The 16336-nt window shown below is 39.3% G+C and overlaps 1 protein-coding gene across 5 annotated transcripts in view; it reads left to right on the plus strand.

The window, feature by feature from the left end:
• The first annotated feature begins 2254 nt into the window (after nt 1-2254).
• Nucleotides 2255-16336, plus strand: part of rxrba (retinoid x receptor, beta a) — a 28224-nt gene continuing 14142 nt past the window's right edge. Inside the window, exons 1-10 of one of the 5 annotated variants that reach the window (XM_085446215.1) lie at nt 2255-2355; nt 3145-3293; nt 5635-5870; nt 6391-6544; nt 6638-6817; nt 9585-9605; nt 11402-11562; nt 11804-11933; nt 12920-13052; nt 15662-15697. In XM_085446215.1, the coding sequence (XP_085302341.1) occupies nt 3278-3293; nt 5635-5870; nt 6391-6544; nt 6638-6817; nt 9585-9605; nt 11402-11562; nt 11804-11933; nt 12920-13052; nt 15662-15697 (1067 nt within the window). In that variant the 5' untranslated portion in view covers nt 2255-2355; nt 3145-3277. The remainder of the gene's footprint in view (nt 2356-3144; nt 3294-5634; nt 5871-6390; nt 6545-6637; nt 6818-9584; nt 9606-11401; nt 11563-11803; nt 11934-12919; nt 13053-15661; nt 15698-16336) is intronic. The other 4 variants (XM_085446214.1, XM_085446216.1, XM_085446217.1 and 1 more) reach the window with 4 other exon arrangements.

A 16336-nucleotide genomic window follows, 5' to 3' on the forward strand; every position in this document is an offset into this window, starting at 1 on the left:
GTGTTTGTGTTTCGATGTGTTTCTTCTTCTGGAGTTATGTGGTAAACTCTTGAGTTAAGTCTACATGTTATTGTATCAACCAATTAAGTTATTTTTCCTGTTGAAAACTGACAAATATGTTACAATTTATTTTCACACATAAGTAAGGATAACAGGTTTTGCTGGTTGTTGGTTTTGTCTCATTATTTAAATCACTAAAATTATTTATAATGTTTATGAAGTTAATTTAACTTACAGACAGTAGAAAAGTTCCACAAAGTTTATGAGATAATGTGGCAAAACACATTATTCTCTTAAAAGTATTCAACTGGAAAACAGTATCTGTCAGTGTTGCAATAAAATCTGGAGCATATTTATCACATCATGCTTTTTGTTGTCGTGTCATACCATTTTAGTCCCCTTGAGGGTGACAAAGCACCAACAAACTTAAAGAATTCAGCCACAGCAGATGGAAGGAAGAACCTGCTAAATTGGGAATCATGGGTTTTCCATTAGTTGTTTTTGAAACACAGTTTGTGAACACAGGAGCAGGCTTTTGTATAACACTGCTGTATAACACTGGGTTTGATCTCACTGCTGATTTCTGCATTAATAAAAACAGAAATTGTAAAAATGGAGGCAAAACATTCGGATCACACAGTTTAAGCCAGTTTAAACAGGGACTGATTCTCAGTAAATTTCCATATAAATGTTCAATCCCCACTGACATCAGGTTAAACCGATGACGTGAAAGGTGAATTAAGAGTGTGTACTTTATATCCCTTCATGCTAAACAGACTTTATCAAATTTGCTGACTACTTTTATAATCCTCGTTAGTCATGCATTAAATACTATTCCAGTTTGATGCCTGTTCTCACCCATTGCAATCATCCTGTTCTCACCCATTGCTATCATTGCATTCTGATTTTATTTACATTAAGTACATAATGTTCCAACTATTTTGCACTAGGGTTTGTAAATTTGTAACATTCACACACATTCTGGCTCTAATATTTCAAAATGTAACAGATTATTTCTTATATTTTATGTCAAAATGTAAGCAATGTCAAAACTGCAGTTCATTGATGGTATAATTAATTAATCTAGGTAAAATGCACAGGCTGGCAGACCACATGAAAGCAAGAAAAGCATGACAGGGAACGTTTTTCACTCATTCTAAACTAATAAATCTGAACTCAGCCAGTTCAGCCAGCTAGTAATGTCGATACATCTCAGACACAAAAACTAAAAGCTGAGTAAGCTAACTAAACTAAGCTGTTACCTTGATAAACATTCCCAAAAGACTAATGTATGACAGATATATAAACATTAATTTTGGCAAAAGCAACAAAAACTGTGACAATTGTGAGTGCCAGCATTTCTTCACTGATGGATTTCTTCCATCAAGAAGAAATCTTGCATTTAACTAGTGTTAATGTATGAATAGAGGCATCTACGCTTGAGTCACCTTAGCACTGTGAAATCATTACAAATTATGTGACTTCTCCTCAGATCTCATTGCTGTTTCTTTTATGTTTATATAAACTGATTGTAGATGCTTCATCAAGTTCTAAATTATTTCCCTTTTACATAAAGCAACAGACTTTTCCAACATCCCTTTTTAAAAGGAAAATAGGAAAAAAGATCATCAATAACAGAAAACAAATCTGCTTGAACATTCTCTGTTGTTGCCAATGCAGCTGTTGAGAATATAAACTATTAATAACTTTCACAGCTGATATATTTACAATGAATAAAAAGTACATTTGTGGTAAACACAGCTGAATTTGCATTGTATTGGGACATGCATAGCTTTTTCTTGATAACACAAAGAAAAATCTTTTCTTTTTTACCTTTGCAGGTGCAAAGCAGCCACTAACATGTTTCTTTTTCAACCATCAGTCTCTTCTGTATGCCTTACATATCTGCACCTCCTGCAATAACAAAAGAATATTTTTGAATAATTAGGTAGTTAAGTGTTTTGAATACTGAATCTGACCACAAAGGCTATAAAGGATTATTATGATTAGCATTGATTTCTCAGTGTCTGCCAGTAACCTTTTCATCTATGCAGCTGACATACTGAGCTGAACTAGTCTTGACCTCTTGACCCTCTCGCTGGATGTTGTCTCCCTCACTCAGTGACATGTGGGGCACAACACTCCGCACAGTCCACGTCCTGCTTTAAGAAGCAAGGGAAGCCAGCGTTGAGCTGTGAGAGAGCACTAAGCCAAATCCTCCACCATCATCATCATGTTTTCATCCTTGCAGGGGGAGGGAGGGTTGACTACGAGGCAAAGTGGGGGGGGAGAGACAGACACACACGAGGCCTAGTCGCCACATCTTTTCATGCGGAGAAGCTGAGCCGCTAAACCGTTAGTAACTTCCATTTATTTGCACGAAATATTTACTTAAAATATTCAGCATGTTTTTAAAAAGATTGCATAGTTAGGGGAAGAAGGACTGGGTGATGGGGTGGCTTGTTCTCGGTAGTTTCGCTCTCCTTCGAAGCTTTCGTGGTAACTAGCATGCTAGCCAAGTTACGTAGCTAAGTGTAGTTAGCTTTAGCGATAGGCTTGTTTTGCCAACTTAAACTATGCTTTTCACGCAATTTATTACCAGAGCTTGTTAGCTTTAACGGAAGTGTTAATCGGTCTAATGCCACTTGATTTTGATGTAATACAAGCCACTCTGCTTCTCGGTAGTCACAGACATTGCAAGTTAGCTAGGTTAGTTTACGAGCTTTGGCTAACGTTGGCTAGCGTGGAGAAACGATGGGTTGTTGCCATCTGTCTGGGCTCCATCTCATTTGGTTTGGGGTGTTTTATTCACCTCGTTGAACCAAGATAAGATGAGCAGTGTTTTGGGATCAGCATGCTGCTTATTTGCGGAATATAACACGGGTGTTTCGATCTGTACTGTAAAAGACAATCTTGGCATCAGCTGAGCAGCTGGCTGCTTTAAAACGTCCAGCTGTAACGTTACGTAAAATCACCTAAAATGCATCAAATACGCAAATATTTCTAATGCTAAGCACAGGTAGAATTCACAGCCGTGTAAAGATAGGAGCCACGATAGTTTTGTTTTGCATCTTTATGCCCAAATGGACCCTCTGTGTCACACTCCTGTTTTATACGGTGCTATTTCTCCTGTTGGAATTTCAGAGCCGTTTTTGGGTTCCCAAAAAAACTCCGGCCCGGGCCTCAGTCCGCGGTCTAGAGTTTGATATCGGGCTGTTAGAGACGGAAGCACGTCGGCTTGTAGCTGTCAGTCAGCCCCTGTGCCCCAACCACCATCATGGGAGACAGCAGAGGTAAGCAAAAGGAAGAACTAATGTGCAAAGATTAATCTTTCAGCACTGCAGACAGGATTATTGTCTAGATGACTTGCATCTGGAAACTAGTGTTAATAATAGATCAATGTTACATTATTATCTGTTGTAAAATCGTAGCTATGAAAGATATGTGGTATGAAGGAACAGAAACTAAAACAAGACTTGCTTAAACATCACAGTGCTAAAGCTTAAACAGATGTGTGTGTGTGTGTGTGTGTGTGTGTATGGGTGGATGACTGGATGTGTGAAGCGCTTTGGGGTCCTCAGGGACTAGTAAAGCCCTATACAAATACAGCCGTTTACCATTTATGTGTTACATCTGACACAGCTGACCAGGTAGAAGTGTTTTGTTTTTTGTTTTTTTAAATAAATCAGTGTGTGGTGTCCAAAATATCATCTGCCATTCTTCTAAAAGTAAGTAGGTTTTAATAATTGTTTTACTGTTAAAAATAAAATCTCCCATTTGATTGAATCGGTGTTCAACTTGCCGGTTCTAATGTAGGAATAGAATTAACCAATGTACTATAAAAACATGTCAAAGCTAAAAAATAAATTATGTATATAATTCACTGTGAGGCAATCATAAAGTTGTTACTGTGCTAAAAAGAAGGCACTCTTCACTCTTTGATTCTGTTTTTCATTAACCTCGATCCAAAACGTTTCAGACTATCAGCACTTTGAACCTTTATTCCCAAGCCAGGAAAGTAATAACAACTCGTGCCAGTAATGGGGATTTATTTATTTATTTTCCCCTGAAATACATGAACAGCTGAGAAAGTATGCACCACTTAAAATTAAACACACACACAAATCTGAGTAATGTAAGGCACAATTCGTTGACTTTGTTGATTTGTTTTTGAAATAACTGTTTTCTTCCTGGCCTGCAGTAGATGATTTATGAGACAACGTGATTCCCTGATTTTTGTTCCTGGGGGGGGGGGAGTGATTACATCAGACGGCAGCCAGTACATCGCCCACAGCAGCAAGAATGCAGCACAGCCAGCTGTAGAAGGGACAGACTAGTTTAAGGAATGATGATGGGGAAGAACACAATTTACATATTATTTCCAACAATATTTTGTGTCATTGTTTTTTTTAAAATAAATCTGATTGAAATTGCACAGTCAAATAGGGTCTTCAGACAAATGAGGTACATTTATTCATATTAATATTCATATTTTTCACATATTGCACCAATAACATAGAACAAACACACATTTCTGCTAAAACTCATGCAAATTGCTGTAGTAAGAATTTTTATTTCCTTTAGAAATGTAAGGAATAACTACTGAGTTCGATTTGACTTAATTTCGCCCTAAAGTCAATGTTAAAAGCAAAGGGAAATTTATATCACCTCATCCACGATAACACAGGTATCTTTACGTATATAGAAATGGCATATCCTCCCGAGAACCAAAGAAAAAAAGTATCTTTCAGTTTAACGTTTTTTTTTTTTTATAATTTCCTGCCTCTATGGAGCTAAAAGAGGCCACCCAGTCACACGAGATATCACTGGAAAGGTAAGGATGTCCTAAATTGAGCACATCAGGACTTAGTAGGGTAGCTTTAGTAATAAGTCAAAAGATATAGACCAAAAACAAATTTCCATTACAGAGGACATAAATGAATAGGCTGGGTCTCAGGAGGACATCATGATATAATTAAATGAGATGAGCCTGGGCACATCTGTTGTACGAGTAGGAGCCCCGTGTCTGCATCCAATGATAATTTACCGCTCAAAAAAGGAGCGTCTTCAGCAAGCTCCAACAAAGCACAGTGCTTTGCAAATTATGCAGGGAAGCTGTTCCTGATAACGGTGGAAACCACTTGAGGCCGAAACAAACTGTTGACTACTACCTGCTGGTGACGTGTGACCCAAATGTAAACAAGTGACTCAACTGAGCTTTGCTGGGGCACTGATCCTTGCACTCCATATGACAGGAAGAGCAAACGGTGGATGGACATTACTGATGGGGTTGCATGGTTGTAAAGCAGCTTATAAAAAAGCTTGATCCACGTTGCAACATCCCTTGTAGAAATAATGTTTTTAGTTTTGTCATGTGACAATATTGTGGAGCTCCTGATGACTTAAAGGCTTAAGTTACTTTAGGTATTGTTGAACTAAAGTGTTAAGCAGTTGTTTTATATTTTCTTAGTGTAAGCTCTCACGTAATGCAGTTTGTTTTCCATACTTTTCACACACATCTAACTGATGAAACATCACAGAGAAAGCCATCCATAGACTTAGGCATTTTTGCTGTGTGCTGTTATTATGAATAATGAAATTTACTGTGTTGTTCATCTTGCTGTCTCTTATCAGATTCCCACAGCCCAGACAGTTCGTCTGTGTCCTCCCCACCTTCGGGCCAGCGCTCCCCTCCGCTGGTTCCCTCAGCTGCAGCTTCCATGACCTCCCTGCCTCCCATCACCACTGCCGGGGTCAATAGCCCCATCAGCAGCATTGGTTCCCCCTTTTCTGTTATCAGCTCTTCGCTGGGGTCTCCCTGCCTACCTGGCACACCGTCAGTGGGTTACGGCCCAATTAGCAGCCCCCAGGTGACATTTTGCTTTGTTTAGTATGGTTCAGTACATGTGGATGTATCCGTCATTTTGTAGGACTTAGAGCTTGCTCCAGCTAAAGTGATGGCTAAACCAACTTTACTCTGTAAATCAGTGTCATTCAAAATATTTCACGTTGTATATGCTCAACATTAAACACAAAGTATTTAAAAAATGCTGTTTTTGCTTTAGTGTTTGTCTTTGATATCAGGAATGTTTGTTCTTTGTTATGAGCCCATTTATATTGTTTTCTGTTTTTTGTTATTTACATGGAAGATTCTAATAGCTGTCTGTTTTCAACCATATGGCAGAGAGAGAAGAGTAAGTAGGTTAAAAAATTAGTTGCAAAGGGCCCATGTTTCATTTTCAGTGTCCTCTAAAGTTTATAGTGCAGTCTAGATCGTAATATTAAACACAGTCTTTGGATTCTTACAGAGATGAAAAGGGAATAGTGAATAATGTATCATAAAAAGCCTGGTTGTCATTGCATTCTGCATCTTTTCTGTTGCTTTCTCAGATCAACTCAACAGTGTCGATGTCGGGGCTTCATGCAGTGAGCAGCTCCGATGATGTGAAACCTCCACTGGGCTTGAAACAGCTGTCATCTCACAGCCCTGGGCCGATGCTTTCCCAGAAACGTCTTTGTTCCATCTGTGGAGATAGATCCTCTGGTGAGTAGACGTCTAAAATACAGCTACTTTCTTTGTGTTGCCTCTGAGTTAGTTTCATCTATGATTAAAAGCAATTTTTCCCCTTTCTCTTAGGTAAGCATTATGGAGTCTACAGCTGTGAGGGCTGCAAAGGTTTCTTCAAAAGAACTGTGCGAAAAGACTTGACCTACACCTGTCGGGACAATAAAGACTGTATTGTGGATAAGAGACAGAGGAATCGCTGCCAGTACTGCCGCTATCAGAAGTGCCTGGCCATGGGCATGAAGAGAGAAGGTGAGCCAGCAGGAAAAGGCCTTGTAATCGGCTTGTTCTTAATCTTCTCTGTGTTATTCCTGTTTATCCAAACAAGTTTAGGTTAAATACACAAAGAGCCAAATATTCACACACAACATACTTTCTGCATCCTTTACAACTTGCAGTGTCCTAAAATCCATTATAAAATCACCAATTTCTTTTCTTTTTTTTTTTTAAGGTTTAAAAGGTTTTTTACTGTTAATAGTTGAACAAGAGTGTTGCTGATTTAGCTTTGCAATCTATTCTTGTATAACAAAAGGCCAAGAGTAATGTCCTCAAAGGCGCTTTCAATTGGCCCAGTGTTGTGTTTCGGCCTTGGTGCCTTTGCTGCAGGAACCAGCATCTAAATTAAGTTCCATTTTAAACTTCCAAAAAAGTCCCTGCCTTGTACTTGTGAAAATGTAATGGGTGGGGTTTGCAGCAGTGATCATTTCTGACTGGTGGAGTAGCCAACATGAAGCAATTGAGCCAGTCCCTCACAGTCACACTGCGCAATAGTTTGTAAAAATCAGTTTGGTTACTTTAAAGTATGCCACAGAAATCTTTGGTTACTGTTTGTAAACACAGCATTGAATCTTGGCCCCTAATGTCCCCATTCAAAGGGTGAGAGAGAGAAATGGAGAGCAGCTTCAGTGAGCCGAAGCACGAGTGAAGGAACAGAGAGTGAAAACAAAGAAGTGAAAAGAGGAAATAAACATTTTTCTGAAATACAAATAAATAAGCTCACATCTCGGTACAACCCTGCTCAAAACTGGTGCTTTGCCAGATTTTGTGTGAAGTTATCAAAGTGCGCATTTCTTCCATTGTGGTTGCTCTGCTGTGTTTTTGTGTGCATTGTAGTTCAGTCTGACACAGCCTGAACACTACCTCAGACTTCATGCCTTGTTAACAGTTATTAAACAATAACAATGTTAAAATGGATGACATGGCAATTAGCACGAAACATCAAACGCCATTCAGAATTCTCACTGCTGTCCTTAAGAAACCTTTACAAACATCTACTAATCTGTATCTTGCCTTGTACAAGTGTCTTAACACTGAAAGTTACGTTATATCCATTTCAAGCCGGCCCATCTGAGATTATCTGCTGCTAAGCGTCTTAGAGTTGAGCAGTGTAAGTAAGCTAACCATATTGCACCCTGTGCTTTCTCGTGTCCTATTATTAGATTAGCACTGAATTCCTTAGCGTTGTACAATGCAAATTTTATGAACATTGATAATGACTTAATGCAAGTTAAATGTAAGGTATGTCACCACTGTTGTTGCTGATATTGTCACTGTGGTTGTGGAGTATTAAGACGGCACAGATTTAGGAATATTCGAGGCAGCATGCTTTCTGTGGGACCTAATGTCTGCATAATCTGCAGTTTCTGCAGCCTAACTCTGAGCCTAATTTTTTAACTTTACACAACATTTTAAGAGCTATGATATACCATCCATCCGTCTTCATCCGCTTTATCCGAGGCCGGGTCGCGGCCTAAGCAGAGAGGCCCAGACCTCCCTCTCCCCAGCCACCTCCTCCAGCTTATCCGGGGGAACACCAAGGCGTTCCCAGGCCAGCCGAGAGATGATATACCATAAAAATACAATTAAACACATCTGCTTTCAAATATTCTTCCTTTAATTAAAGCTGTTTTCACACGTTAGCACTACTCCATGTGGTTTAGGGTGAGAAAGCTGCTTAGTGTGTTCAGTAGGCAGCACTAATGACATCATTTCAGTAGAGGTAAATCTTCTGGACTATGTACCAGAGTTATTTGCACATCACCACAGTCCACCTTTTTACAAGGGAAGTGGCAAGCTAACGACAGTGAGTCACGCTCACTGTGTTTGTGGTTTGTGCTGTGAAATAACAATATAGAGAAGTTGAGGGCTGCAATACATGTGTAAAAACTATTTAAAAACACACTTCTGTCTTAATCTGATGACGGTTTAACAAATTGGTCTCGTGCCTGTATAAGAACGCAGGTCAGTTAACAGTAACAGACACGATGGCAACCCCACTAGATCTGTCCAATCAGAGCAATCAAAATGGAAGGCATGCAAAAAATCAGAACCAATTCATATGAGATAACTTTATTGTATATTTTCCTCACCAGTCATAACAACAAAATAAATTATTCTTAACAAGCTTCCATGTGATTCCAGGCATCATTCGGTCGCTGCAAATTTGAGTAAAGCTGCTGGAAATGTTGCTGACGCAAATGTTGTATTTCTATCTGCTGCAGCATGATTGTCCGCGTGACACAAATTTCAACATTAGAAGTTATACGCAAAGCTTTGTGTAGCTGTCAGCGCTCCTTCTAATTTGAATAGAAGTAACTATTCTTCCTCTGTCTGCAGCTGTTTGCATGTACTTCTGCAAGGGAGTGTAATCTCTGCCTGACACTCAGATTAGAGAGCTAATCTCAAATCGTGCTGATTATGGAAAAGACTTGTATCTTAAAGGGACTGTAATGATCTCTTAAATTATATGCAACTTCCTCTGCTTTCTATTCTTGCCTGTTAAATGTCACAAATCACACAAATCATCCAAATCTAATTGATGAGCTTGATAAAGCAGCAATGCTACATATTCCATGACTGGAAAGGCTTTAATATGTGTACGATGGAGGATAGAAAGAGCGAGTAAAGAGTGGTAGAGAGGGAGATGGGGGTGGGTAAGCCTTGTAAACACTAACCCCTTTCCCCCTCTCTTCCTCTTTTTGTTTCCTCTCGATCTCTCTCCCCCACCCTCCTTCTGTAGTGGCCAAGATGAACGACAGATGTAAGGAGAAGAGGGAGGGAGGGGTGTGTGTCTGTGCCTGTATGAGTGAGCAGGAAGCAGAGATATTACATTGCCTATCAATTAGGAGCAGCTAGTTTAAAATATTTTTCCACTGTTTCTTGCCAGTGCTGAGAGGAGGACCAGTGCCAGCCTTGAATTACTTCCCCATGTGTTTTTAACCTTCATGGTTACAGGGAAAGTTTGCTGAGTATGCCCACTCGTTCAGTCATCGTTACACTAGTTTAAGTTACCTATTCTTTGCTCTTAACCAGGTGCAGCCCAGTAGAGTCACACTTACAGAAGAGGTCCTCAACCGTGTGGAAACATTTATTTAAGAATAAACTGATGCTTGGTAGTACCGTAGTAAGAATACTGTGAGGATACGTATCCAGATTCTTTTAATTAGCCAACCAGCTGTTGCACTGCAGACAGACGCCACTTCACTGTCTCATACTGGAGCTGGCACTGGTAGTCCCGGTTCTGTTCTGCTCTGCCGCCTTAGTGAGCTAGCCGTAGTGGCAGATAACCAGTCCTCCACCTGCTGCGGTTTCTGGTTTCAGTAGCCTTCCAGCTCACAGCAGATCTCCCAGCAAGCAGAACCAGAACTACTGTCGCCAGCTTTAGTCCAGGATGGTGGACAAGAGAATCACTGGAGTGGCAGCTGAATGGCTTTAGGACTGCCACAACAGCAACTGGTTGTCAGCTTGTACACTTATGAAACAGGCTTTATTTAAAAAAAATCATATTACAAAATTCAGGTCAATGGCATAAATCTGGTACTTTAAACAAACCAAAGCGGCCAAGTCACATAATCTGCATCTGCTGATGTCTGTAGGATATCAGACTGTCAAAACATTTGACTGCAAATCATTTGTAACGGACTATGAATTTGATTATTTTAACGTAATTGTGCATTTATTTCTTTTAAAAAAAATCTGGTTACTGTGTATATTAAAAAACTCCCACAGAAATGGGTCATCTAAAGTGAATATAAAACCATATTTTTATTAAACACAGCTTTTTAATACCTCATGAAAAGGGAAAGTAGAGTTCATGGAATTATATTGATTGTATTTACATGGGCACTGTCTGCAATAACTAGATTGCTTGAATTTTATGAAAATAGAAACCTAGTTTTATTACAGCAGGGATTTAATAGTTCCAAAAACTTTGTTCCAGCCATTAACTGTTAATTGCCTGGAATTGGAATTCAATCTAGGAAAAAGCGCTTACACTCTGAGTTTGATTTCACTGTAATTTCTTCCTTATTGTCTATAAAATGGTTTGTTAATAATTTATGTGGTATGTCTTAATTGGTCTATTTCTGCCTTAGTTGTGGACCTGAAAGAAGTATGAAAGACAGTATGAGAGACTTTTTATGAACTGTGTATACATGTGCCTCTCTCTCCCTGCTGTTTGTTTCTTTTCATATTTCCAAATTCATTTGAATCTTTCTGCTTCTTTCCTTTTGTATGCTCACCTCTTCCTACACCAATCTTTATCCCTCATTGTTCACACATTATCTGTTAATCTCCTTTTCTGCATCTCTCACTTTATTTACCTTGGCTCATTCTTTGTTTATTCTTGTTCTCCACATTTGCCTGCCTACCCAAATCATTTGCTTTCTCGGCCATTCCTCTGCTTGTGTACTTTTCCTCCTCTCATAATAACATACATTCACTCATTTTACCCACCTGCATTTTTTTCTCCTTTCTGCTCTTCCTACTTTTTCCTCCCTTCCAACCTTCTTCCCTTTTATTGTTTTCCCCTGTGTTCCTCTCTCCCTTGTCCTGCAGCTGTCCAAGAGGAGCGGCAGAGGAACAAGGATAGAGATGGTGACGTGGAGTCGACCAGTGCAGTCAACGAGGAGATGCCAGTAGAGAAGATTTTGGAAGCAGAGATGGCCGTAGAGCAGAAGACAGAGCTGCATGCAGATGGAAGTTCAGGCGGCAGCTCTGTGAGTAGCCTGGGGGTGGAAATAAACCCTTTAGATGTTTTTAACAATAGAAATAATTATCAAAGGAAGTCTGAGTTTAAACAAACTCTATAGCAGTTACACGTTTGTGTTTCTTGAGCTTTGCGTGATACAGTTACTGTTAGATGTCAGATTAGTTTTAATATTATTCACAGGCACATAGTAATGCATTAAAGCTGCAATGAAATCACTACCACTAATACTGTAAATCTGCTTATTTCAGCCCAACGATCCAGTCACCAACATCTGCCAGGCAGCAGACAAGCAGCTCTTCACGCTGGTGGAGTGGGCCAAGAGGATCCCTCATTTCTCAGAGCTGCCCCTGGATGACCAGGTCATCTTGCTACGTGCAGGTAAGTCAGACTGATTTGATCTGGTTTAATGACTCAGATGAGATTCTACTGGTTTTACTCTTAGTTAAAACTATCATGATATACTCCAACAGTTTTAAAAATGCACAAATAACAGGGCGGTTGTTGCAAACAATGAACATTTTTTGTGGTTCTTTGTAACAATGGCATTACAGTTTGATCTTCACCATGCATGGATTGATATAAAGTACACCATATGGTCTATCCATCAAAATGTAAACATTTTAATCTTACATAATCTTTAGTTCTCAGGATTTTCTATATTGTCCTGTAACCCGATCTTAAAACTTCCAGTGCAGCTTTTAGCCTCACTTGTGCATCAAAGAAGAATGCAAACATCACTTTTGCTTATTAAAGAAATTCAGGAAACAATTTAACAATGTTAAGTTTAACTCTTTGATGTTATTTTGATTTCATTATTTTGGTTTTCAAGATCCATTGTTACGTCTTGTTCTCAATAAATTTCACACTGTGTCAGTAAAGATTTTCAACTTGAATAATTATTTCATCAATCATGTTTCGTTTAAGTGTTCCCATATTTATTTACTTATTTATTTATTGAGCAGTATAGTTGATGCAGTTATTACAACAGCAGCCACTACAGCCAAGAAAAGCTAATCATAAACTTGCACACTATTTTTGCAAGGGTATTTGGCATTTTCTGCTTTTTGTGCTTTGTGAAGTACAGTAAATTTGGGTAATCTCTTGTTTCTGATGTGTTGTCACATTGAATGGATCCGTGTCTTTGATTTTGCACACATTTAATGATGAGTGTTCTGCCTGATCGCTCCCATTTTTCTGGGCTTTGCAGGAGCACAGTAGCTTGTGACCCACTGAGGCTGGGTTTGTGTGTCTTAGTCTTGAACTGGGGATCTGTCTCATGTATTAGCCACTGCAGTTTAATGTATTTGTTTTTTAAACATGAAATAAACCTCATTAAAGATACTGAGACACCAACTTTTCAACAGGCTGGAATGAGCTCCTGATTGCATCGTTCTCCCATCGCTCCATCTCGGTGAAGGACGGGATTTTACTTGCCACAGGCCTGCATGTCCACAGGAACAGTGCCCACAGTGCAGGTGTTGGAGCTATCTTTGACAGGTAATGCCACAATGTATGGAAACACAAATGGTGCAACTCTGATACACAAACAACATTTGGGACTCTCTGCAGCTTTAAGGAGAAGAAGGCATGAAACCAAAACATTGTGTTCACTAGAGGGTTTTAGCTTTGTTATATAAGTGCATTTTCAGAAGCCGTTCTACTTTGAATCTCAAGTGTACTACGTCTACATGTATGCAGTATAAAATCATGTACTACATAGTAAAATAAGCAGATCCTGGAAAGCCAAAATGAAATCCCTTTTGGTTTCTCTGGATAGTGAACAAGAATCGAGGTTACAGTGTTCATCTTTGGCTGGCTGCAGCTGCTGTGTTCTGCATTGGCTGTAATTGGCTGAGAGACTTTGCTTCTGTAGTGCTGCCTGTAGGATCACAGCGCATGCCAGGGAGGCTGGTGACTAATACTTAGCAATAGGCATGCATGCAAACTCCTGCACACTCAGTGGCATATCACTCATTGTATAATCTGGTAATGTGGTAATGGCTGGCAAATGTACAATCTTATGTGCAAATATGAAATGGAAATGTCTTTAAAAATATGTGACTATAATTTAATTACTGTGCAGAATGTTTTAGAGGCCGTAAGTATGTTAAAAGGTGTTAAATCTTCCCTTTTTATTATCCCCCCCCACACACACACAATTTCAGTACGACTGGCTTAACATGCATAAACAGATTTAATTATAAGTTAAAGATGTCAAACTTTATGTTCTTTGAATTATCGGGCTTTAATATGGATGCAGATATACAAACGGACCCTTCTGGCACATTTATAAATGATTAAAGTTCTGGTGCAAACTCCAGTGTGTCTACAAGAAACCATCAGATCACAATCCACGTAGCGTTTATGACCGCAGGCCAAAGATTGAAAAGTTGCCAGCTTCATGAAGGAGGTATATTTCCCCGACTGACCGCCAAGTCGCACCCCAGGCATGTGTGGCTGCGCTGAGCGGGGGTTTTCCCCTCATAGCCGAGAGGTTTGCTGGACGAGGACCCAGAACAAAATGGTGCACTGTTTGTTTGCAGTTGATGCATTTAATACTTAGGTAAGGTGAAATAACGTGTTTCATGTCATGATGGGATGTCAGACGGCTTTTGCCTCGATTTTAAAAAACAGTATGCGTATTGCAGCTCTTGGTTAATCTTATCTAAAGTTTTGGCTTGATCACAGTGTTTTAATTCACAGTAGTTGCACATTAATAGATTACTAATTTGCTACAAATGGTTAATCCTGGCTTCAAATCCAGTTTAGTTCAAATCATGCTGGGCTTGTTGCAAATGGCTCAAAGGTCATTTTCTCATAGCACTGCTCTCTACTAGCAGCAGGCTTCTGTTTCCGCTTGGCATCAGCATCTGTTTGAGTCTACTGAACCATATTTTATGAAAGAGGATGTGGATATTTCTTTGTAACACATTACTCGCTGTAGACGTTTTGCTTTAATGGCCCTGAAGTGTAAAATACCACAAGCTCTTTAAAAAAAAAGAAAAGAAAGAAACTCCACACAAAACTCAAACTGAAAAACACATCATTTAACTACACGAACTAACGGACAAATTTCAGCAAACACAAAAGCTGAGCAGGTCCAGATTAATACGATGTAGGTTTAAAAGATGTAAGTCTTAATAGTACCATGACTCTGGTGTCTTATTTTGAAAGGTACCATCTTTCTTTTGAGTTTGGACAGGCAGAAAGTAAATTGATTATTGCACATCCTTTCCTGTTTGCTTCCCTGGTCAATGACCCTTTCCTAGAGCAAGCAGACCCAGTCCTTGCCTAGCAGTGTTTCATTCAGTTGAATACTAAATTGTGGTCATTGCTGACCTCATTCAAAGAAGCTACTGAACAGTTAAATTTAGTATATTATTATGCTGCTACTGACTAGATGGCCAAGAGGAAAGATGACGCAATGAGCACACACACAGAAAAGAAGCACACAGTGACCTTTTGCCTACATACACTCCACATTTATGTGAAAATAAATCGATGACAAAGGTAGAAAGCATCTCTGCTTTACTTTGTTGTTGTGTTTGTGCTGTTTTAAATGTGTTTTCTGTTTACTGATGTTTTATTTTCCTTTTTTGTGTGTGGTTAATTTGTTGTCCTAAATGTTGTATTCTGCTCGTCAAGCCTCTGTTCTTCATCCAACAGACACAGTTCAGTGACATTTACTCAGGTTACTTTGCAGATCTGTTAACATTTAGCTAGAAAAATCATTTAAACGTTGAAGGGCCCTTTCTGTAAGATGTTTTTCTGCTGTCCTGCATTTGGCTCATAAAATCTGTTACAGCCTGTGCTTGTTTTAATACATGTGCAAATCATTGAATACTATATACACACTATAATGTAATAAAGCACATCACATTTCTACCAGAGGTCCACATTTAGCAACATGTAACAGTACATGCACAATAAATTTTCAAATAAAGCAAACCTTAAACCAGACATCGCATTTAATACAACCATGTCACATCACATGTAAGCGTGGACTACCTGTGCACTACCTGTACAGCTGAAGGGCTCAGAACAGAAAGTACTGTACTGTAACTGTGTAATGACATTGTAATAACACATTGTGATTGAATACACAGGGCGCACAATGCCGAGGTTGGGGCCATATTTGACAGGTAATTACCCCACTACACAAACACTTTCCTTGAACCCCTCCTCTTTAAGTCTACCTTAAAACAAACAAACAAACGACGTGGAAACGTTGATGCTGTCAGACTTTCCTGCAGCCTTACAGCTGCAAGCCAGGTTTTTACAACAGGATACAAGTCTGAACATCACCTACTAAAATTGTAAATGATCGGCGTACTGTCAGACACCATGTGTTGTTTGTGGCTTTGAATGCATCCTGTCACTGAATGTTTTGCACTTTGGCACTTCATTTTCTTAGAACTTAAAGTATATTTAGGTTAGACGACTGCAGAGTGAAACTAAATGTGTGGACTGCCTTTGTGAACAGCAAATACTGTATTACCGAAGTCCTCGGTTAAAGTTTAGAGCCCCTAATTTATAGTGGAGGTGTTGTTGGCTGTCATCAGATGGGAAATACCCGTAGTATAAAAATAATGACACATACTCTGGGTGTACCCCATAAATTACTCCTCATTTCCTCCACTTTCTCAAGTAAAAAGGGGGGGGAAAGGCATTTATCCAGAGCGCTGCCGTGCATAAAACAATTGATTTGGCAGTGCATCGTAATGTTGGTTAAGGTGGTGTCTGTTTAACAAAAACAACCCTGTCATTAAAAACAGATGTTC

The sequence above is a fragment of the Copadichromis virginalis genome, linkage group LG22 (genome assembly GCF_057382275.1).
Source record: "Copadichromis virginalis isolate Kocher_CV1m ecotype Utaka linkage group LG22, C_Virginalis_male_GT1.1, whole genome shotgun sequence".
NCBI lineage: Eukaryota > Metazoa > Chordata > Actinopteri > Cichliformes > Cichlidae > Copadichromis > Copadichromis virginalis.